We start from the raw sequence: 24,289 nt of genomic DNA on the forward strand, positions 1-24,289 counted from the left end.
GGCTAGTTTTCCGCAGCAGCAACAAAAAGGGGCAATTAATCCATTTTCTCCATTTCCCCCCTCCCCAACCATATGGAGATAAAATATCATGCGACAATGTCAATCTGAATCAGTAATGGATAGTTTATGTGTAATAGTTCTATGCTTAATAGTTTTACTGAATGACAGAAGTAGTGTTATTTTTTTTTAATAGGCCAAGGGGATAAAACCCAAAATAATTTTAAGTGTTGATTAATATTGTAATACATCTATTCATGAGAATCATATCATTAGGTCTTGCATAATAATGAAAACCCTTTGCTCAGTGACTGGCCAAAAATAAAGAGACTTAGACAAACACAATGGGCCAGATTTTACTGTTGCAGGGTATCTAACAGAGTCTGCCTTTAGTTAGACTTGCCCCTGCACCCTTCAGCTCAAACCAGTTTTGTCCAATAAGTTGCTGAAAGTGCAAGCTGATAACACTGTGAGCAAAACAGGGCATCTGGGACCTGAGTGAACAGGGCAAGCAACTGAGTATCTCCTTAAGCAATCAAATTGAAGAATTGAGAAATAAACAGCGCAAGGACTGAGAAGGAAGTGTAAATTAGAGTGGGTGAATTCAATGTCAAATCAGATACAGAAAGAGAAATAAAGAAAGGGAAAGAAGGGTTGGCTTAGAGAAGAGACAGAAGAAAGGAATAGTAAAAAAAAATTAAATTTGATATTTTTAAAATCTCCAACAAAAATTAAAACTTGAAGGAATGAGACTCCACGCTTGTAAAAGTTAATTTTCAGTGCCAGAGAGGTTGATTGGTAATTAACAATTATCACAGAGTTAAAAGGGTACTTACAATGAAATGACGTGACTTAACTTTCTGTGGCGAGTTTTGGTATCTACCGTGCAAATACAGCAACTTCGCGACATTCAATGCATTTCAACGGTGAGGCAGACAGCAAAATGGCGTTTTCGCAAAGCTAATGGCACAACACGGACAGCAATTTTTGAATATTGGCATTTAACCGTGCATCTGCTCCTCGCCTGAAGATGCTGTACCATTTATACATAAATAATGCAAAGCGCCATTAGCCTCACCATTATTTTGGCAGCAAAATCTGGCCCAATAACATTGCAAGTATGGACTCAAATCGCTCAATAACTATAAATAATGTATTTCCATTACATTCTAAGTGCTGGTTTTGGGATGTTTTGACTTACCTGTTGTGGTCCTCTTATCTCTGTTGGTGCTGATGTAGCCATCTGATGAGGTTTTTCAACATTTAGAAAAGGATTTGAAGGTTTAAGAAACGAAGGACTCCTAAATGGGTTCTTACCAACTGTGGCACCCATGAAAGTATTATTAATGTTTGTACACATTCCTTGCTCATCACATGAAGGGTTTTGTAATGTTTCATTAGTTGGTCCCTCAGTAAATGTTTCAAGTGAAGTGCATTCTTCCTTATTACACTTTTTATGTTCAAAGTCCTGGATGTCATCTTTCAATAGTACATCTTCAACTTTACGAGTAGGATCTTCAAAAGGAGGTTTTGGTCCTGGTTTTTCTGGTGTGCTGTTTAGGAAATCATAGACATTGTCTGAGGGTGGGAATTTGACATCTAGATCAGACAGAGACTCAACAACTGGAAGTTGTTTCGGACAAGTTCTGTGCCCCTGTGATCCAATTGGACTCTTAAGTATACTTTTGTTCTTCTTCCCAACAAAAAGTCCTTCCACTTGTTCTTGCTCTCCTTCATCAGTACACTGTATAGGCATTGAGAAAGGCATATCTAAAACAGAAGAATAACCAATCAAAAACAAATAAGTCTTTTTGTCAATAATTGGATCACAAATTATCTGGAGAATAAAAACAAGAAAATTTGCTAGAATGTAACAGTCTTAGAGTTCTGCTATCAAACAGTAGGGGCAATGTTCAAACTATTTATCTAGTCGTTGGTGCACTATCTCCCCTTTAGCACATTACCAGGCATATGATAGATCATAAATATAGGTAATAGGTTTGGTTCCATTAAGTCCATCACTAATAATAGAATACTTGCATTGAGTTCCTTCAGCAAGATCAAGATAGGTAGAGCACATTATACAGGGTTGGGGGCAGAAGAGAATAGAGTCATAGAGTTATACAGCCCTTCGGCCCATCGTGTCCGCGCCGGCCATCAAGCCCTGTCTACTCTAATCCCATATTCCAGCATTTGGTCCGATAGAGTACTTACAATGTGAATCAATGTGCCATATAGTTTGTTTAAATAAAAAGTTTAAATTTGTTTTAACTTGTGAGAATAAATGATAGTTTTCATCAATCCCTGAAAGGCCATTTAAATTCTGGCCAATACTTTTTTTTAAAAAATTGCTTTGGAGTTCCAGTACCAGCATCCATGGCTGGAAAGGACAGCAATCCACATCTTATAATGACAGCTGACCACTGATGGAACCTTCTGCTATAACAACAGAGCAGCATGGATCAGTGGGACAACGCTTCACACTTGAAACTCGAACATTAAAACCTTGATTTTCCAATCATTATTTTATGATGAATGGCTTACCACCTGCATTAAAATAAGAGTGATGGGAAAATCTAGTATCTAAGTATCTAATTTCTGCCTAATTAGAAGAGAAAGGGAGAAATATATACCTCCTAGATTCATAACAGCACTGGTAAAGATCTTGGAGCAGGTTGCCTGCCCATCCTCATGGATGAGAATGGTGCACAGCATGAGGAAAGAAAGGGGATAGCAGAAAATATCTTCATTGAAAAAGAGAGGGAATTATACCTTTTTTAAAAAAAAAATAATTTTCTAGAGACTAAAATATGAATAGCCATCTGCACTAACCATTAAACAATGAGAAAATATTAACCCCATCTCTGTATCTTGAAATATAGAGTTGAACTGTTATATCCTTAATATTTTACACTGTAGGGTGTAGGACACACACCAACCCCCCTCCCCCCTTTATTAAAAAGGTGAGCGCTCAGGATGTGAAATCAATATTGTTGTTAGCGTCATGTCAGTCAGGGATATTGGGATAAAATCTTGCAATAATCTGCCTACCATTTTAGAGTCACTGGAGATCTATAATCTTTAAACTAAAGTTTGCAATTCATTCTATTGTTGGCACATCCAATACTAAAAACATTCCTTTTTGCCAGTTTCTGTGATTATTATGTCACTGGTGTCAAGGCAGATCTTGCATCTTAGGTATTATAAAATTTAGAAAGGAACAGAATACCCAATAACAACTCAGATTCTGGAACTCATAGAATCATAGAAATTTACGGCACAGGAGGCAGCCATTCGGCCCATCGTGTCTGTGCCAGCCAAAAAAGAGCCATCTATCCTAATCCTACTTTCCAGCTCTTGGTCCATAGATTTGTAGGTTACCGCACTTCAAGTGCGCATCCAAGCACCTTTTAAATGCGATGAGGGTTTCTGCCTCTACCACCCTTCCTGGCAGTGAGTTCCAGACCCCTACTGCCCTCTGGGTGAAAATATTTTTCCTCAACTCCCCTCTAATCCACTACCAATTACTTTAAATCTATGCCCCCTGGTTATTGATCCCTCTGCTAAGGGAAATAGGTCCTTCTTATCCATTCTATCTAGGCCCCTCATAATTTTATACACCTCAATTAAATCTCCCCTCAGCCTCCTCTGTTCCAAAGAAAACAACCCCAGCCTATCCAATCTTTCCTCATAGCTAAAATTCTCCAGTCCTGGCAACATGCTCGTAAATCTCCTCGGCACCCTCTCTCGTGCAATCACATCTTTCCTGTAATGTGATGACCAGAACTGTACACAGTACTCTAGCTGTGGCCTAACTAGTATTTTGTACAGTTCTAGCATTACCTCCCTGCTCTTATATTCTATGCCTCAGCCAATAAAGGAAAGTATACTGTATGCCTTCTTAACCACCTTATCTACCTGTCCTACTACCTTCAGGGATCTGTGGACATGCACTCCAAGGTCCCTCTTTTCCTCTACACCTCTGTATCCTCCCATTTATTGTGTATTCCCTTGCCTTGTTTGCCCTCCCCAAATGCATTACCTCACACGTCTCCGGATTGAATACCATTTGCCACTTTCTGTCCACCTGACCAGTCCATTGATACCTTCCTGCAGTCTACAGCTTTCCTCCTCACAATGAACCACACGACCAATTTTAGTATCATCTGCAAACTTCTTAATTGTGCCCCCTACATTCTATCGGTAAATTTCCAACAGTAGTTTGAATACATGAAAGATTTCCATAAATTACATTCTGATTTAACATTTCTGAAAATGGAAAAAAAAGTTACCTTTATTTGAAACTTATGCCTGGAATTTTAAGAGATTTAAATTTGTACACAGTCAGAAGTAGCAGCATGTTTCTATAAGCTGACATGAATTACAAATATACAAAATCTGACAGTATGGCAAAATTAACAAGCAGTCATTTTCAACAATGTTCAGAAAGTCTGCAGATTTTTGCTTCTTAAATAAATCTTTGTCCATCCCTTAAAAACAACTGTAGTTGTTTCAACAATGGTGAAAATACAAAGAAAATAAAGAGCTTAGATAGCAAAAAGAATTCTATGAGAGGATATGACATTCTAATCAGTGAAAAAAATAATGTACACATTTTTGTACTTTTACAAAAATGCCATTTGATTCCCTAAATGATTGAAGTACAATGCAAAAAAAAATGTGCACAGTACTCACTTACCACTTATTACTTCTTTGTTGTAGTTATATTTACTCAGAAGTTCTGTTTGTTTCTTGGTTAAGGCAGACAGTTGTTTAAATTCTTGACAAACCTGCTGAAAAGCAAACTCCAACCCCTCTCTGCAATACAAGTATTAGTACATCAGAAAAGAGGTTTAATGTTCATTTTCCCACATAAATCACTTGCCACCACACAACCTTCTTCAGTAGAAAGGAGGGGTGGTCTAGGTCTCAGACTTGGCCGTGACCACAATCAATGCTGTTACGCGATCAGCTGACAGAAGGTGCGCTTATAGCAAAGTAGACAACTGCCAATTTTTCACATTTCCTGAACCTGTGATCATCTGGTTGGGAGGCAGGCCACCAGGTGGTGATAAGAACCACATTCTGAATAAATGGCTTTATTTCTTTGTGGAGGTATGAATACCAACAAGCCTTTAGTTATAGATGCAATGACATTTATTGTAGTATGGTAACCTTCAATATTTTGGAACTAGTTATCAGTTTCATGGGAGAATATCACATTTTGGAACTAATTCCTCAACACAGAAGTCGAATGTTTTATAACCAGTCTATACTGCCAAGTTTGTGTCCAATTTAATCTGGCATTTACAATGATCCAGCACTAGTTTGGCACTATAAATCCTGCTGAATTACCAATTCAAACTCATACCAGCATGGCAAAAAAAAAAATCACCGCTTCAGGGGTTGGTATCATGCCAGTAGGAATTCAGAGGTACTTCACTGAAAACCCTGGCAGGAATGCAAGCTGGCTTCGCTATCCTGGCACCCCTGTACCCATCTATAACATATCTGCTCTGCATTCATTGAAGGTTTATTAATACCTGTTAACTGAATTAAATGTCCTCCAATAACACACATAATACACAAGAAACTCAGTTCATTTTTTCCTCCCCTCATCTTTCAGGGGTACAGTTCGAAAGGTGCAAATACCTAACCCGAGATACCATTTGTCAAGTCTAAGCCCGTGTATGTGTCAGTAGACTCCTCAGCTGTGGCGGGCATCATAGCAAGCCCAATCCTTTTCTCATCTTACATCTATGCACACAAACTTCCCAGGGGTCACTGGATAGTGATGAGGAGCAAGAATCCTAGTTAATTCTTTCGCCACCCGAGCCAAGAGTACTGAGGCCAATTGTAACATCATAGAAACTATTGCACGTGAGATCAACTACTAAACACAGACCTGGGGCCTTCTGCTCTCTAGGGCAAGAGAGTGCCTTTTACACATGAGAACATCATGGGAATTCAATTCGGATATACAGTAATGTTTTTTTATCCAAAAAAATTGCTGCAGAGGACGTTCCTTACAACTGGAGTGTTAAATAAACACTTTGCATATTTGTTTACACAGCTACTCTATCTCTCATGGCACTGCTCACAGATTGAAAGAATGGGGGGTTGAGAAGGTTGGAACAATTTTCAACTGTGCTGGTGGCAGAAGAGGAGGAGAAATGGAAAATCTATATGGAGCAGAGAAAGAACACAACCCAAGACCAGAAAAGCAGGTAGGTAATGAAAATAAAAAAGGGATTTTTCAAAAAAATAGTCCAAATGTGTATGCACTGAAAGTCAGATCTGAGCAATTCATTTGTGTTTGGGCCCAACTATAAAGCAAAGACATGGGGGAACAAAGGCCAGAAAAAGAAATCAAATTGCAGATAAGGAGGAGCAATGATTCCCAAGCCTGAAGACTCTGGAAATAAATAGTAGTGTAGGAATAAGAAATAAGGAATACCATAAAAAGAAATGCATACGTAACTTCCAGGATTTTAGGGGCATTTTTAATTGGTTTATAATCTTATAAATGCTACTTATACAACTATATGTATTCAGCTGAGTCAGAGTAAAAATGGCAGCCAGAATGGCACCTGCAGGCTCGATTATTCCAGTACTCTCCTGGCCAGCCTCCCATCTCCACCCTCCATAAACATCAGCTCATCTAAAACACTGCTGCCCTTATTCTATCCTGCACCAAGTCCTGCTCTCCCATCACCCCTATCCTTGCTGACCTACATTGGCTCATGGTCCACCAGCACCTCCGATTTAAAATTCTCATCCTAGTGTTTAAATCCTTCATGACCTTGCTCCTCCATATCTTTGTGAGCAAGTTAACATAAATAAAAGTAACAAGCAAACATGACTACTCGAGGATCAGAATTGAGTTTTTCGGTTTAGTGTTCAGTAGATAAGCAGCTGGAAAGAAAGTATGCTAGGAGTCCTAATTAATTAAAGGCTCATTAAGTCATTTGCTTTCATTCTTTTTAAAAGAAAGGGTGAAATGTGGGTGGGGAGATGGGGCAAAAGAGTGTCTGTGAACCGGAAGAAGGGAAGGAGAATGCCAGCATGACCTGAGGAGGAGGGGCACGAGTGCTTCTATGTCATTGTGATAACCAAACAAACAATTTTAAAACAATTTATCAGATTTAGCAATAAAGTACATATATCCCACAATTTCTCCAAAATACAAAAAAATCCCTGCAATTATTGCCACAATCTTCTGCTATACAAGTGATGGAATGCTGGTTATACCTACAAGTTAAGCTATGACAAATTTATGCTGTAGTAATTACATTCAGGGCTGTTTAATCAGTTGTCAGCTGTTTTGAAGCTATTGGTCACCTTTTGCGAGTTTCCAGATTACTATGCAGGTTAAACTTATCCAATTACATCGAGTTACATTGATTATAGAGTACAGAATCAGGCCATTCGGCCCATCTGGTCTACACTGGCGTTTATGCTCAACACGAGCCTCCTCCCTCCCTACATCCTCTAACCGTATCAGCATACCCTTCTATCCATTTCTCCCTCGTGATTTTTTAGCTTCCCCTTAAATGCATCTATGCTATTTGCCTCAACTACTCCTTGTGGTAGCACGTTCCACATTCTTACCACTCTTTGGGTAAACAAGTTTCACCTGAATTCCCTATTGGATTTATTAGCGACTATCTTATATTTATGACCTCTAGTTTTGGACATCCCCAGAAGTAGAAACGTTTTCTCTATGTCTACCCCTATCAAACCCTTTCATTATCTTAAAAACCTCTATCAGGTCACCCCTCAGCCTTCTCTTTTCTACAGAAAAGACCCCCAGCCTGTTCAGCCTTTCCTGAAAGTATATCCTGTCAGTTCTGGTATCATCCTTGTGAATCTGTTTTGCACCTTCTCCAATGCCCCTATATCCTCTTTATAATATGGAGACCAGAACTGTTCACAGTACTCCAAGTGTGTTCTAACCAAGGTTTAACATTACTTCTCTGCTTTTCAGTTCGATCCCACCAAAAATGAACCCCAGTGCTTGATTTGCTTTTTTAAATAGCCCTATTAACCTCTGTCGCTACTTTGAGAGATTTGTGTATCAGTACCCCCAGATACTTTCTGCTCCTCTACCCCATTAAGTCTATTATTCAAGCAGTATGTGGCCCCCTTATTCTTCCTACCAAAATAATACCTCACACTTATCTCTCTCGAAAATCATTTGCCAATCACACACCCATTCTGCAAGTTTATTAATGTCTTCCTGTATTTTGTCACAGTCCTCAGTATTAACTATAACCCCCGATTTGGTGTCATCCGCAAATTTTGAAATTGTACTTCCGATTCCAGAGTCCAAATCGTTTATGTAAATGGTGAACAACAGTGGTCCCAGCACCGATCCTTGTGGAACACCACTTCCCACCCTTTGCTAGTCTGAGTAACTACCTTTAACCCCTACTCTGTTTTCTGTTTAGTTGCCAGCTTGTTATCCATTCTGCTACTTGTCCTGGCTCCACAAGCTCTGACCTTAGTAATGAGTCTACTATGCGGTGTCTTAATCGAAGACCTTTTGAAAAATCCAGATATATTACATCTACTGCATTACCCTTGTCTACTCTTTCTGTTACTTCTTCAAAAGAATTTAATAAGGTTGATCAAGCATGACCTTTCCTTTTGAAATCTATGCTGACTATTCTTTATTATATTTTTGGTTTCTAGATGTCTTTCTATTACACCCTTGAGTAAGGATTCCATAATATTTCCTACCACCGGCGTTAAGCTAATTGATCTATAGTTCAATGGACTTGTTCTATCTCCCTTTTTTAAATATAGGAATCACATTAGCTGTCCGCCAGTCCTCTGACATTATTCCTTTTTCTAATGAATTTTTATCTATACGTAATAGTGCCTCTGCTATCTCTTCTCTAACTTCTTTTAATATGTGCGGATGCAATCCATCCGGATCAGGGGTTTTATCCTCTCTAAGTTTGATTAGTTTATCAATTATCTCCCCCCTTTCTATCTTAAATGTCTTCATATCTTTTTTGATCTCTTCTTGTAATGTCATGCCCACCTTGTTAGTCTCCCTGGTAAATAAGGGGGGTGGGGGCTGAAGCATACAGCGCAATGCAAACGGAATGGGCACGTGAGAATTTGGAGAGAGGGGGAATTGGGTGTAAAGGGGAAAGGGCAGTGAACAGAGAGGAGAAGCTCGGAGAGATCCGGAATAAATGGGTAGGTTAATTGGCATAATTTACCTTAATTAAATTAATAATAGAGTATCTAAAGGGAGTTTAGAAAAAAAATGGATTCGAAATATAATGGACAGGCATTGTCTGCAATTCCTGCACCATGTGGGAACGTCAGGACGCTTCATGTGTCCTGGAGGGTCACATATGCAGGAAATGCCTCCAGTTGCTTGAGCTTAAGCTGAGGGTTTCTGAGCGTGAGGGGCAGCTGGAGTTACTGCAGAGCATAAGGGAGGTTGAAGGTTTCCTGGATTGTATGTTCCAGGAGGAGGTCACCCTGCAGTTCAGGATAGCAAGTGGGGTGGCCATCTGAAAGGGTACGAAGAAGCAGGCCGTGCAGGAATCTTTTGGGTGTGTGGCACTCTCAATTCAGCATTGAATGCCAGTGAGGGTGACGACACCTCAAAGGAGTGCAGTCCTGAGCATGGCATCATGGGGCAAAAGACTGCACGGGGGGAGGGGGGTACAGTGAAGTGTAAAAATGCAGTAGTCATAGGGGATTCAATAGTCAGGGGGACAGACAAGCATCTCTGTGACCGTCGGCGCAAGTCCCGCATGGTGTGTTGCCTCCCTGGTGCCAGGGTAAAGGACATCACAGAGAGATGCAGAATATTCTGCAGGGGGCAGGGGACCAGCCAGAAGCTGTGGTCCACGTGGGTACCAATGACATAGGAAAGAAAAGGCATGAGGACCTGCGGCTACATTTTCAGGAGCTAGGGACAAAGTTAAAAAGCAGGACCTTAAAGGTAGTAATCTGTGGAGATTACTCCCAGTGACACGCGCTAGTGAGTATAGAAATAGAAAGATAAGGCAGGTTAATGCGTAATGAGAGACATGGTGCAAGAGGGAGGGCTTCAGATTCTTGGGACATTGGGACCTGTTGTAGGGCAGGAGGGACTTATTCAAGATGGACGGATTGCACCTCAACAGAGCTGGGACCAATGTCCTCACGGGGAGGTTCACAAGTGCTGTGGGGGAGGGTTTCAACTAATTTGGCAGGGGGATGGGCACCAGGATGTAGCATTAGAAAGGAGAAACAAGGTACATAAAGGATTGGGAGAGATGGATAGCGTCAGAGTAAGAAATAGTTCAGTATTAGGTGGGATCAGACTAAGAGAATATGAGAAGGTATAACATAGGTTTAGAGTGCATGTGTGTAAATACCTGAAGCATGGTAAATAAGGTTGTGAGCTGCAGGTGCAAACAGCCACGTGGGAATATGATGTAGTGGCGATAACGGAGACCTGGCTCAAAAAAGGGCAAGATTGGATACTAAATATTCCTGGATATAAGGTTTTTCAGGAAAGATAGGGAAGGAAAGAAAAGAGGTGGGGGGGGGGCAGCAGTATTGATTAAGGAGCATATTGCAGTGCTGGAGAGAGGGGATATCCTTGAGGGGTCAAGGACAGAATCTATCTGGTTCAAGTTAAGAAACAATAGAGGTGCCATTACACTACTGGGCGTATTCTATAGGCCACCAATTAATGGGAAGGATATAGAGCAGCAAATTACAGAGAGGTGCAAGAACTATAGAGTAACAATAATGGAGGACTTCAACTATCCTAATATAGACTTGGATAGTAATAGTGTAAATGGCAAAGAGGGGGAGGAATTTTTGAAGTATGTTCAGGAGAGCTTTCTTGATCAGTGTGTTTCCAGCCCAACGAGGAAGGAGGCATTACTGGTTCTGGTTCTGAGGAATGAGATGGGTCAAGTGGAGCAAGTGGCAGTGGGGGAACATTTAGGGAACAGTGATCATAGTATTAAAAGGTTTAGATTAGTTATGGAAAAGGACAAGGAGCAATCTAGAGTAAAAATATTTAATTGGAGGAGGGCCAATTTCAGTGGGTTGAGAACAGATCTGGCCCAGATAAATTGGAATCAAAGATTGGCAGGCAAAACTGTAATTGAAGAATGGGCGGCCCTTAAAGAGGAGATGGTTCGGGAACAGTCTAGGTACATTCCCATGAGGGGGAAAAGGTAGGGCAACCAAAGCCAGAGCTCTCTGGATGACAAAAGAGATAGAGTGTAAGATGAAGCAGAAAAAGGGGGCATATGACAGAGGTCAGGTTGATAATACAAGTGAGAACCAGGCTGAATATGGAAAGTACAGAGGAGAAGTGAAAAAGGAAATAAGAGGGGCAAAGAGAGAGTATGAGAATAGACTGGCAGCTAACATAAAAGGGAATCCAAGAGTCTTCTATAGGCATATAAATAATAAATGCGTCGTAAGAGGAGGGGTGGGGCCGATTAGGGACCAAAAAGATCTACGCATGGAGGCAGAAGGCATGGCTGAGGTATTAAATGAGTACTTTGCATATGTCTTTACCAAGGAAGATGATGTTGCCAAAGTCACAGTAAAAGAGGAGGTAGTTGAGATATTGGATGGGTTAAAAATTGATAAAGAGGAGGTACTAGAAAGGCTGGCTGTACTTAAAGTAGATAAGTCACCAGGTCTGGATGGGATACATCCTCCGTTGCTGAGAGAAGTAAGGGTGGAAATTGCAGAGGGGCTGGCCATAATTTTCTAATCCTCCTCACATACGGTGGGTGGTGCCAGAGGACTGGAGAATTGCAAATGTTACACCCTTGTTCAAACAAGGGTGCAAGGATTAAACCCGGCAACTACAGGCCAGTCAGTTTAACCTTGGTGGTGGGGAAGCTTTTAGAAACGATAATCCGGGACAAAATTAAGTGTCACTTGGATAAGTGTGGATTAATAAAGGAAAGCCAGCACGGATTTGTTAAAGGCAAATCGTGTTTAACTAACGATTAAGTTTTTTGATGAGGTAACAGAGAGGATTGATGAGGGCAATGTGGTTGATGTGGTGTATACGGACTTCAAAAAGGTATTTGATAAAGTGCCACAGAATAGGCTTGTCAGCAAAATTGAAGCCCGTGGAATAAAAAGGGCAGTGGCAGCATGGATAAGAAATTAGCTAGCAGTCAGAAAGCAGAGAGTAGTGGTGAACAGTTGTTTTTCGGAACAGAGGAAGGTATACAGTGGTGTTCCCAGGGGTCAGTACTAGGACCACTGCTTTGTTTGATATATATTAATGACTTGGACTTGGATATACAGGGCACAATTTCAAAATTTGCAGATGACACAAAACTTGGAAGTCTAGTAAACAGTGAAAAGGATAGTGATAGATTTCAAGAGGACAGACAGGCTGGTGGAATGGCCGGAAGCATGGCAGATAAAATTTAATGCAGAGAAGTGCGAAGTGGTACATTTTGGCAAGAAGAACGAGGAGAGGCAATATAAACTAAATGGTACAATTCTAAAGGGGGTGCAGGAACAGAGAGACCTGGGGGTATATGTGCACAAATCTTTGAAGGTGGCAGGACAGGTTGAGAAAGCAGTTAAAAAAGCATAGGGGATCCTTGGCTTTATAAATAGAGGCATAGAGTACATAAGCAAGGAAGTTATGTTGATTCTTTATAAAATACTGGTTTGGCCACAACTGGAGTATTGTGTCCAATTCTGGGCACCGCACTTTAGGAAAGATGTGAAGGCCTTAGTGAGGGTGCAAAAGAGGTTTACTAGAATGGTTCCAGGGATGAGGGACTTCAGTTACGTGGATAGACTGGAGAAGCTGGGGTTGTTCTCCTTAGAGCAGAAAAGGTGAAGAGGAGATTTGATCGAAGTGTTCAAAATCATGAAGGGTTTAGATAAAATAAATAAAGAGAAACTGGTCCTATTGGCGGAAGGGTCGAGAACCAGAGGACACAGATTTAAGGTGACTGGCAAAAGAACCAAAGGTGGCTTAAGGAAAAACTTTTTTATGCAGCAAGTAGTTATGATCTGGAATGTGCTGCCTGAAAGGGTGGTGGAAGCAGATTCAATCGTGGCTTTCAAAAAGGAATTTGATAAATACTTGAAGGGAAAAAAATTGCAGGGGTACGGGGAAAGACTGGGGGAATGGGACTAACTGGATTGCTCTTACAAAAAACCGGCATGAGCTCAAAAGTCTGAATGGTTACAGCACAGAAGGAGACCATTTTATGAAATAACTATTCAGTATTTCTGTCATTTTACTGTCATTTCCTGTGAGTTTCTCTCATGCATCCCCTGGTGGACCTATCCTTATCCTGATTTTTCTTGTTATTTACATGTCTGTAGAATACTTTACGATTTCTTTTTATATTCTTTGATAATTTAATTTCATAGTTCCTCTTTGCTTTCAGAATTGTTTTTTTTTTACTTCTTTCCTAACTTCTTTGTATTCCCTTTTGTCATCATCCCCTTTGTTGTCTATGTACTTAGTCTATGCCTTTTTCTTTAGTATTAATGTTACCTTTTTAATCATCTGAGGTATTCCATTATTGGCTAGTTTGTTCTTGCTTTTTTTAAAAAAAAGTAATATTTCTCCTGAACTCTACTGATCACAGTTTTAAATATTTCCCATTGCTGTTCTATCTTTCAAAATTTTTTTCCAGTTTACCTGCCCTAGTTCCATTCTCATCCCCTCAAAATTAGCTTCTCTCCAAACTATTACTTTGGTCTTTGTATTACTTATGTCTTTCTCAATCATTATTTTAAACCATATTATGTTATGATCGCTATTGCCTAGATGTTCCCCTACATTTACTTCTCTTATCTGCTCTGTTTCATTTCCCATTACTAGATCCAGCAATGATTCCTCTCTGTTTGGCTTCTCACATACTGGGTATGAAAAGGAGTCCTGTACACACTGTGAAAACTCTATTGCCCTTTCCCTACCTCTCCTTGCCAGTTTATTTGTGGGTAGTTGAAATCTCCCATGATTCTTTTTCAAAGTTTTTCACTCATTTCATAGATTTGCCTACATATTTCTACCTCCACTTCCCTTCCACGATTAGGTGGTCTGTAGAATATACCTATTAACGTGATCAATCGCTTCTTATTCTTTGTCTCAATCCATTTGGAATCGGTTTCTATCTTAATGTTACTTATGTCCCTTTTTTCTATTGCCATTATGTTGTCTCTAATTAGTACAGCTACCCCACCCTCCCTTCTTCCTTCCCTATCCTTTCTAAATACGTTATATCCTACAATATTTAACTGCCAATCCTATTCTTTATGTAGCCATGCTTTAGTTATCCCTCCTACATCTGGCTCCTTGCTATGAATTATTACCTCCATTTCCCCCGTTTTGTTCAGATGCTGTGCACATTACTGTACGGTCAATTCATTTCTTTTTAATAATTGTTCCCCTCACTTTATTTTTAAGTCATTTTGTACTTGTGTTCTATAACTGTATTTGTTCCCTGACCATTTATGTTATCCTTATTCCTTACCTTGGTCTGACCTTGACTCTCATCTCCTATTCCTTTCATCTTCAGATTTATGTTACTTTTACCAGACCCTCCCTGCTTCTTACTAGTTTAAAGTCCTATCCACAGCCCTATTTACCCTTTCCACTAGGACACTGGTCCAATTCAGGTGGAGCCCGTCCCAGCAGTATAGCTCCTTCTAGTCCCAGTACTGGTGCCAGTGTCTCATGAAGTTGAACTCCTCCTTCCTACACCAGTCTGCAGCCACACATTTACCGTCCTGATCTGTTTATCCCTAAGCCAGTGAGCACATGGTTCGGGTAGTAATCCCGAGATTACCACCTGTGAGGTCCAATTTATTTTTTATAATTTAGTTCCTAACTTCTGATATTCTCTTAGCAGGACTTCCTCCCTCTTCATCCCGATGTCATTGGTCCCAACACAGACCACGACAACTGGAGCTTTCCTATCCTTTTCCAAGTTCCTCTCCAGTTGCTCAGAGATGTCCTTTACCCTTGCACTATGTAGGCAGCAGACCCTCCTGGACTCTCAGTCATGACTGCAGAGGATGCTATCTATCCCCCTAATTATAGAATCACCTATAATTACAACCTTTTTAGTCTACTCCTCCCCCCTTGGACTGCTTTTCCTGCTCCACAGTGCCATGATTCGCCTTCTGGCTGCTCACCCTGCAGCTTACATCCTTACCCTCACAGGTAGCAAGTACACGGTACCTGTTAGATAGGACCAGTGTCTGCGGGACCTCCTTCTCTACCTCCCCTCGGTTCCCTTTACCCCACAAGCTAACATTCACACTCTTCCCCTCCCTGTGCCTGTGCTTTCCTCTGAAGTGTGACTGAACTCTGGAGAAAACTATCCAAAAATTTCTCCCCCTCCCTTATGTGTTGGAGCATCTTTAACTCAGTCCAGCTCAAGAACTCAGAGCTGGAGTGTCTCAAGCCAGAGACATTTCCTGCAGATGTGGCAATCCTGGACAGCCTCACTGTCCACAAACTCCCAAAAATCACAGTCCCGACATAAAGCCTGCACTGCCATTTCTAGTTTATTTATGGTAATTTAATTCTAGATATAATACAATTACTTGAGATCTAAATTATATTTAGTAGATGGATTTAGCTTGATTTCAGATTAATTTGTAACTAATTAGTCCTTTTTTTGTTTATTAACTTCTTTATTTTAGTATCCCCTTAACTCCTCTATTATTTGTGTACCAGATTTTTATTTAATACAATCAGGATCCCTTTAATGGTGGTATCCTCTATTTAGAGAATTTTAATTTTACCTTTAGATCTAATTAATTACTGATTATTTATTTATATATTTACTGTTTCCCCTTGTTTTGAATTACTTAGCACCTCCTTCCCCCTCTGCACCTCATTCCCACTCTCACCAAATTCCCGTAGTGACTCTGTTTAGCAAGTCACTCCATTTAGTGGATTCACCCAATTCTCACCAAGGTGTATTAAAATATATCTGCCATTCATAGCCCATCTACTTCATCTGGCCAGATCCTTTTAATTGCTATTAATCTCTTTCACAATAATCACCCGGTCATATATATTGGTGTTATTTATGTGAGATTCAGCAAATAAGGCATTCATTTGCAACTTCAAAGAATACCATTCATTTTGGAAACATGGAGTCTTCATAAAACCCAGCTTCTTGAATGTTGCTACATTTGATCAACATAACTAAAATATTTGTTGCAAAGGTTTTCATTAGCAAGTGTAGAATATATGAAGAAAATAATTCTGGTTTTCCTACTGTAGTAGTCTTTATTAGTTATGAGGGTTTAGGTTACCAAAGTAAATTATTTGTATAAAACAACTTTCCATTAAATGAGGGGAAAAGAATCATACTTGTATAGAGGATGATGATCAGTCCCTGCCAAAGGAACAACCTTCTTTGATGATGATTCAGCCATCTTCAAGTTCACCTTGAAATATAAACAGTTTTAAAGGGAGTGACAAGATTTTGCTTTGGAGGTATACACAACTATGTTTAAAACATAAAGAAACAGAGCAAACCACATTACTACTGAGAGAACACAGCTCAGTTGCAAGGTATACACATTCTCATTAATAGCACATATTTTAAATAGTTTATGGTGAAAATAACAGCAAATGCAATGTATGCAGCAAGGCTGGAACTGCCAATTCCAATTGACTGAGCATGTACGTGATCAGTGAGCACCATCTGCTGAAATTGTGTCACACTACAAGTATTAATCGAACACCAGAGTAATCAAGTCTTTTTGTCTGTGTGCAGCACTTAGATGTGTACATGAAGCATTGCACATGTAGGGCACATGTAAAGCTCAAATCCACATTCCTATTAATTTGTATATACCTCAGGTTGCTGATAGCAACTGATCTTGGAGTTTTAATGTACAAATTATCCACCAATGAGGCAACAGTGTTAAGACTGACTCTCCAAACCTCCAGGCCCACAAAATTCAGACAGGAGAAACTAGCAGATAAGAAATATAAGTGCTAATAGGGTTAAGTTGCTTGGACTTTGCAGGCTGGATTGCAAGGGCTCAGACGCTGCATGCGGTGCACAGACTATATAGTTTCTACACCCCCGATTTAATATTTTGGAAATAATTTCTGGCAACTCTGCACTTAGATTAAGCTATAGAAATTTTAAAAATTGTAAGACTCCTTCTCATTCCCTGTAGGTCCAGTTTCTGAAATCTGATTTATCGGAGGGTACCACATGACCATTAAATCCATGCTCTCGAATACTGCTAATCAGGTGCAAGATTCAGTGCTTGTTTGTTGCGACCATGCCCACATCCTAGGACTCTATTAGGTCCACCTGCCCAAGTGCCAGAGGCCTATTTGCTCCAGGTAGGCAGGACAAAGTACACTCACCCCAAGTATTTCCTGGCATCCCCTCATTCCAGCGCATCCCTGGTTTCCTTCTAAATGATCCCAGCCTCCATTATGTGCTCCCAGACCCAGGTACAGTGTGCTACCAGACTTCACGCTCTCCAAAGACACCCAAGCCCTCCTTCCTAGGTCTTGACCCTTCCCAGCCTCTCCACCAGCACTCTCCTAACCCCCACTTCTTCCTGCCCTAAGCTCCTCACTAGCCCCAATCCATGACCCCCTTGCAATCCTAACCCCAGCTTCTCTTATCAGTACACACCGGTGGGAGACACATATTGTATTGCGAGCTCCCTTGGAGGTCTCAGCTCCAGGACTGGGACTGGGAAAGGATTGGGATGGGCATTAGATCTCTGCCAATCTCTTAGGAACTCACCTCTCAACTTTCCAAGAAGAAATTTTAAAAGAGACCAACCCAGTGAGATTGAGAGATGGCCGTTTGACCGCCCATTTGTAATGTTTCTGTGGCGGTTTAACTCTTACAAAGGGAATTTCAGGAATATGCTGATGGCTGACAGGAGAGCCGTGGTTTTGTATCCAAGAGAAAATGTAATTTCTGTGGACCATTAAGTCTACCTCTCTGGAACAAGAAAGTGTAAGACACAAACAAAAAGAGCAACAGACATATGGAGAGAAAGAGAAATTAAGTGCACTAAAAGCCAAAGTAGAAGACAGAGAGAAAGATAAAGAAAAATGTGTGAAAGGAATACACAGACGGTGGGAGACATTTAAAACAAGATGAGGAGATAAGAGACTCCGCGGAGGGGTGAGAGAAATAAAAGTCTAAAACAGATGAGACAGAAGGCAAGAAGTTGAGAGAGAGAGCACAAGGCAGATAAACAGAATCAGAGAAAAAGAATGAGAAATTATAAGTCAAGCAGACACAGTTATAGGGAGAGAGAAACACAAACTATTTTTCTTTTTGGAATGAATAAGGACACTGTATGGAAACTTCTGGTTGGTCCGAAGACATCACTTGCCGCAGTAAACCTGATGACGTCACTTCCATTATTGTGCCGCTCACTGGGTAAATGGGGTCCAATTACACCTCCCACTTCCCTGCGTTGTCAGTGCAGTTCGACACTAGATGAAACATCGTTGCCAGCAAACACGGCCATTAAATTGCCACTGAAATGGCCCTTATCAAAGTCACAAATGACATCCAATGTGTTATGACCATTCTTCTACACCTGTCTGCAGCCTTTGATACAGTTGACTACACCATCCCCCTCCAATGCCTCTCCTCCATCGTCCAGCTGAGTGGGGGGACTGCGCTCACCTGATTCCCTTCTTATCTATCCAGTCATAGCCAGAGAATCACCTGCAATGGCTTCTCTTCCCGCTCAGTTACCTCTGGAGATTCCCCAAGGATCTATCCTTGGACCCCTCTTATTTCTCATCTAAATGCTGCTTCTGGACGACATAATCCAAAAACACGTCAGCTTCCACATGCATGTTGATGACACCCAGCTCCAACTAACCACCACCTCCCTCGACCCCTCCACTGTCTCAGATGCGTCACACTGATGTCCGACACCCAGCTAAATATTGGGAAGACCGAAGCTATTATCTTCGGTCCCCGCCACAAACTCTGTTCCGTAGCCACCGACTCCATCCCTCTCCTTACCCACTGTCAGAGGCTGAACCAGACCGTTCATAATCTTAGCATCGTATTTGACCCTGAGATAAGCTTTCGACTGCATATCCACTCCATCAGCAAGACTGCCTGCTTCCACCTCCATTACATCGCGCATCTCTGCCCCTGCCTCAGCTCATCTGCTGCTGAAACCCTCATCCATGCCTTTGTTACTTCTAGACTTGACCTCTAGTGCGAGATGTCGTTTGTTCAAAGCAAACGGCGGAGCGGCGTAAATCAACCAGCAAGTTCTGGAGTTTTGAAACTCACGCCGTATCTTTTCATCCTCTGAACTTGCTGGCCGACTTGCGCATTAATAACGCTGTGCTTCATCAGCACGCTGTTATTTTTCCAGCAGGATTCGGCTCAATGTTTGTTGTCTGCTACACTTGCAAAGCAATCTGCATGTACAGAAGTGGCAGCTGCATACTAGCCAGGGATGCGAATTTGCTCCAACCTACTTAGATAGGCTGCTGTCAGCTAGCTGTCACAGAAAACCATTTTTAAGTTGATACAGTACAGTACTAACATTCCTACAAAAAAAACATATTCTTAAGATCTTAAAACTGGATAGACCTCGGGTCTGTCATACCCATTGCCCATGGCATGCAGTAACATTACTATGAAGACTCATTCCTTTAGCTTGGCATCCGATTTGACCAAGATGAGCTTCCAACCACATATCCCCCTACATCACCAAGACCGCCTACTTCCACCTCCGTAATATCACCCGTCTCCGCCCCGCCTCAGCTCACCTGCTGCTGAAACCCTCATCCATGCCTTTGTTACCTCTAGGCTTGACCATTCCAATGCTCTCCTGGCCAGCCTCCCAACTTCCACCCTCCATAAGCTTGAGCACATCCAAAACTCTGTTGCCCGCATCCTAACTCGCACCAAGTACTGTTGACTCGTCACCACTGTGCTCGCTGATCTGCATTATTTCCCGGTCTGGGAACGCCTCGATTTTAAAATTCTCATCTTTATTTTAAAATCCCTCCATGGCCTTGCTCCTCCCTATTCTGGCCTCTTGCACATCCCCGATTTTAATCATTCCACTATTGGCGGCCATGCCTTCAGCTGCCCAGGCCCTAAGCTCTGGAATTCCCTTCTTAAACCTCACTGCCTCTCCAACATTCTCTCCTCCTTTGAGCTGCTCCTTAAAACCTTCCTCTGTAACTAAGCCTGTCCGAATATCTCCTTATGTGGCTTGTTGTCAAATTTTGTTTGATAACACTCCTGTGAAGCGCTTTGGGACATTTTACTACGTTAAAGGCACTTTTATAAATGCAACTTGTTACTCAAAAGTCTCATTTTTATTCCGATTTCCAGTTTATAAAAAATTTAAGACAACTGACAGTACCAATATACTAAACACTTAAAAGTGTCAAAAAAGCACTGGAAATAGTGAAAAATAAACACCAGAAATACGGCACCAGGAAAACTTTATTAGGCCACATCTGCTGCTGTACTGCACTTCAAAAGTACCAAAAACCACATTAGGCAATGCAGTAGGAAAACAGGTCATGTTATTTCTTGTATTTACAGCAAGCACAGTAGGTCACACACTGGCCCCATTAAGAAATTAAAACAGAAAATGCCAGAAATAAACAGATCAGTCAACAACTGTTTTTAAAAAAAAGTAGTGCCTCTTACCAATGAAGCAAGAGCTGAATTTTGGCATGCAAAAAAATCCATTCTACAACTTCACTGGTGCCCCTTCTGACTGGATGTGGGGCCATTTTCAGTCATCACTTCAAGAACAAAAAACAGTTAAAGTGGCCAGTAAGAGAAAAAAAAATCTGTGCTTCCCATTTATGCTCTGTCAACTGGTGCCCGTTCTGAAGATTTTTGTTGAAAGTGCTATCATTCTCTCATCTTTGCGACTTACCTTTAAGTTGCACTGTTCACCATGTCTTGGGAAGTTAGCCTGTTCCTTTAATTCATTTCTGTGCTGTCTCAGTTGATGGTCTTTTTCTTCAATGCATCTTTTAAGATCCTTTTGTTTTTGCTGATAATCCTTTATCTGTTCTTTTAACCTACTGTTTTCAGCTGCTAACTGTTCCTGAAAGTATAGAGATTAAGAGTAACAAAAACCTGTACCACTGTTGTATTAGGATGTATTACCCAAAATAATCAAGCACAAAGTATATTCAGCAGATTTATGGTAGGCTCAAAAATATGCTAAAGCCATCCCTTGACCAAACTCAATTTTATAAGCTGAGCACAACACTGAATCCAATTCTATTTATTGACGTACCACCTTAGGTGTGTCTCAAAAGGAAGCACTATTGAATAGATGACTCGTTACTGGTGCTTTATTATTGTATTTGCAACTGGTGTCAACGCAACGTGAAAATCTTAGCACATGGGCATAATTGGATTTGTCACAAAGGAATAGAACTGGAATTTGTGTAGATCCCTGTGAATCTGTTGAGTTTTTAAAAACAGCCAACTTCAACAGTTTGGCCAAATTCAGAGGACACGTGATGAAATTGGGGATTGGATGGCACGAGTTCAGCGTCTGCCATTGTCACTATAAACTGATATCCAGATGTTAACTGGAGACCAGACATTTTCCCTGCTCCGTACGTCTTCTGCCTCTATATTGTCAAGTTACAGGATTTAGACCAGCATTAACTTTACAGTCACCAATAGAGGTGCCCTATTTAAGGCAGGATAGTGTAGAAAATGATTTAAATTGGCCAGCATTTAATAAAAGACATGAGGGACAGTTTAGCTGTGGCACCATCTTTAACAAATATGACGATAGGGGAGGGCTAGTAATGTTCATAGCGATGACCCATCAACGGAGGGCAACCAAAATATTGTGCCCTCCACAGAAGCCCAGGCCCCAAGAATGGTCTGGTAGTAACTCGGACCCACGAGGCACTGTATAATAATGAGGTACGAGATTGTACAATTGGTATTTAATCTTAGTGCCGTACACATGCCCCCTGGGCTAGGTGACCCAAAACATGAAGAATTTTACTAACAATTAGTAGAACAACAGATTAAGGATTTTGTCCGGAGAAATGCAGGCCGGGATCTGGATGAGCCTTGGCCCCCGGACATTCAAGAATCCTTGATTCATGTTGTCTGGGACAATGCTACGAACACCCCAATAACCAATAGTACCCACAGTAGAAAGAGGATTAGTAGAATGGTTAGGGATTGGAGCCATGGCTGGAACACAGAGACAGAGAGAGCATGTGGGAACACAATGAGGTTATGAGACAGCAAATGAAGGGGATCCTGAGTAAAACAAATTAAGGGCAGAAAGATGAAATTCTGGAACAACAAAGACTGAAGTCCATAAAGGTAATGGTGGATGGAATGATTAAGATAAGAGGGAAGATTAATGAAATAATCCAGCAACATAATAACGAAGTACAAGATCTTGGGGGCTTGGCAGATATTGAAAATAATAGGGTACCCAACTTTGTAAGTGATAAAACCCTTAAGAATTGGTTCAAACACCATAAAAATGTGAATAGTACCGACTGGTGCAAAATCAGGAGATATGGGTCAACCTATTATGCCCGGCGACCATGTAAAATAGATGCAGACAATAAAACAGAGATTGTGTTGATACCGGTGGTTATGTGGTTACCACGGTTAATAGAAAAGGATAAACGAGAAGTGTTTAAGGTAGAATTCATTGGAACTATTGAAGGGGATGTGCATAAGGAATTTATATGATTCCCCAAACGGATTATGAAAGAGGGAGCCACATGGAAGGCCCCAAGCCTGGATTGTTGTACCAGGTCAAGAGGATCCTGGATATGTAGGTATCATAGCACAATCCCAGGCATAGCTGCCTGTGGGTTTACCCTGGATGGCCAGCTCCTATGTGTACAGTGTAACTGCAGACATGGGATGCCCACCAGGTGACAAGTGTCTATCTGGGACGGGGGGAATATTGTGTGACTATCACAAAGTTCACATATGAGCACGGCGACTAAGTGTGCCTGATAGAATCCCCAACCCTTTGTAACGTACCAACGGAATTGACCAAGATAGGTCATATCGTGCTGATACCCGTGGTGACTCACGATATCGCCACGATTCAAGTTAATATATCAATGCAGCATGAGGCCCTGAAAGCCGTGGTCCAGTTTGGATATCCATACCCCGTTATCCTCGAGTCTAAAATCCATCATAGAACGTACTAAAACTTCACAGAAGCACCTTGTATAAATGCAGCAAGACAATGAGAACGTAGAAAAAGTGATAAACGTGCTAGGTGCTCATGAATGGTGGAAGACAGTATATAATGTTGGACAACACCCATCGGTTGGAATGATTAGTATGATTTTGATATGTACGCAATGTTTACTAGTGTTTATTATGATAATTTGTTTATGTGTAATGCGACATTTAATCAGAAAACATGAAAAATAAAGATTCTTTTTGCATATGTCACAGCAAACCCATCCTAAATGGGAATCAATGATAAAAACCTAATAACCAAGGAAAATGCTCAGGGTATGAAGTGCATCAGTCAAAAGATTCAACAGACCCACTTCAGGAGGGAATGTGGGGTTCAAAACCTCTTTAACAAAAGATATTTGAAAGGGTTAACTGTACCTCTTTTAAACAAAGGCATTTGAAAACCTGCAAACACAATAATATGATAAGCTGTGTTCTTGCAAATTCTGTTTTTCCCTCACCGACGCTGATGGCATTGGAGAAGTATGAGTTTTGGGATCTAAGACATTGTACTGTGCATAGATATTTAGATTATTAAATAAATAAGTTAGATGGATAATATTGAGCTTAAAGCGTTGTCAGGCTTTCAAAACACATGGGCTTTTGGAAGCACAAGCTTTTCAACACAGCAGGGGGCAATGTATGAAAAGGCAACAAAGACATACATCAAAGGCTTCTGATCAGGAAAGCAATGATGGGTGTGAAAAAAGCAAGTGGCTCTCATTCCTATCTGGTAATCTGTTCAGAAGAACTGGGATTTGTAAAACATCAAATAGTATTGCACCCAACATATGGTCAAATGGTTTAAGGAATGGATTTGAAGTCAGTGAAGCAATCAAAATTGGAGATGTAAGGACCATTAAGAATGTCTGCATGGAAATGTAAGGGGGCTATCTCAACTTGAAAGGCCATAAACAGAGTGAAGGGGCCTTTTACAACCCATTGTTCAAGCACGTGGTCTTTACTACATCAAAGGGTCTCCAGTCACATGATCAAAGCCTAAACTGTCAATCATTGAATTATGTTAATGAGTGAGGCATAACAACAGGGAGCAA

At 40.9% G+C, this 24,289-nt stretch overlaps 1 protein-coding gene across 1 annotated transcript; it reads right to left on the reverse strand.

The window, feature by feature from the left end:
• Positions 1-1,144: 1,144 nt before the first annotated feature.
• On the reverse strand, positions 1,145-21,091 carry LOC137309684 (TRAF family member-associated NF-kappa-B activator-like). The gene is made up of 4 exons (XM_067977751.1): positions 20,914-21,091; positions 16,358-16,434; positions 4,697-4,815; positions 1,145-1,767 (listed from the first exon to the last, which is right to left on the reverse strand). The coding sequence occupies exons 2-4, from the start codon at positions 16,420-16,422 to the stop codon at positions 1,160-1,162; spliced, it is 792 nt and encodes a 263-aa protein (XP_067833852.1). The 5' UTR covers positions 16,423-16,434; positions 20,914-21,091; the 3' UTR covers positions 1,145-1,159.
• Between the last annotated feature and the right edge of the window lie 3,198 nt (positions 21,092-24,289).

The sequence above is a fragment of the Heptranchias perlo genome, unplaced genomic scaffold (assembly GCF_035084215.1).
Source record: "Heptranchias perlo isolate sHepPer1 unplaced genomic scaffold, sHepPer1.hap1 HAP1_SCAFFOLD_1766, whole genome shotgun sequence".
Taxonomy (NCBI): domain Eukaryota; kingdom Metazoa; phylum Chordata; class Chondrichthyes; order Hexanchiformes; family Hexanchidae; genus Heptranchias; species Heptranchias perlo.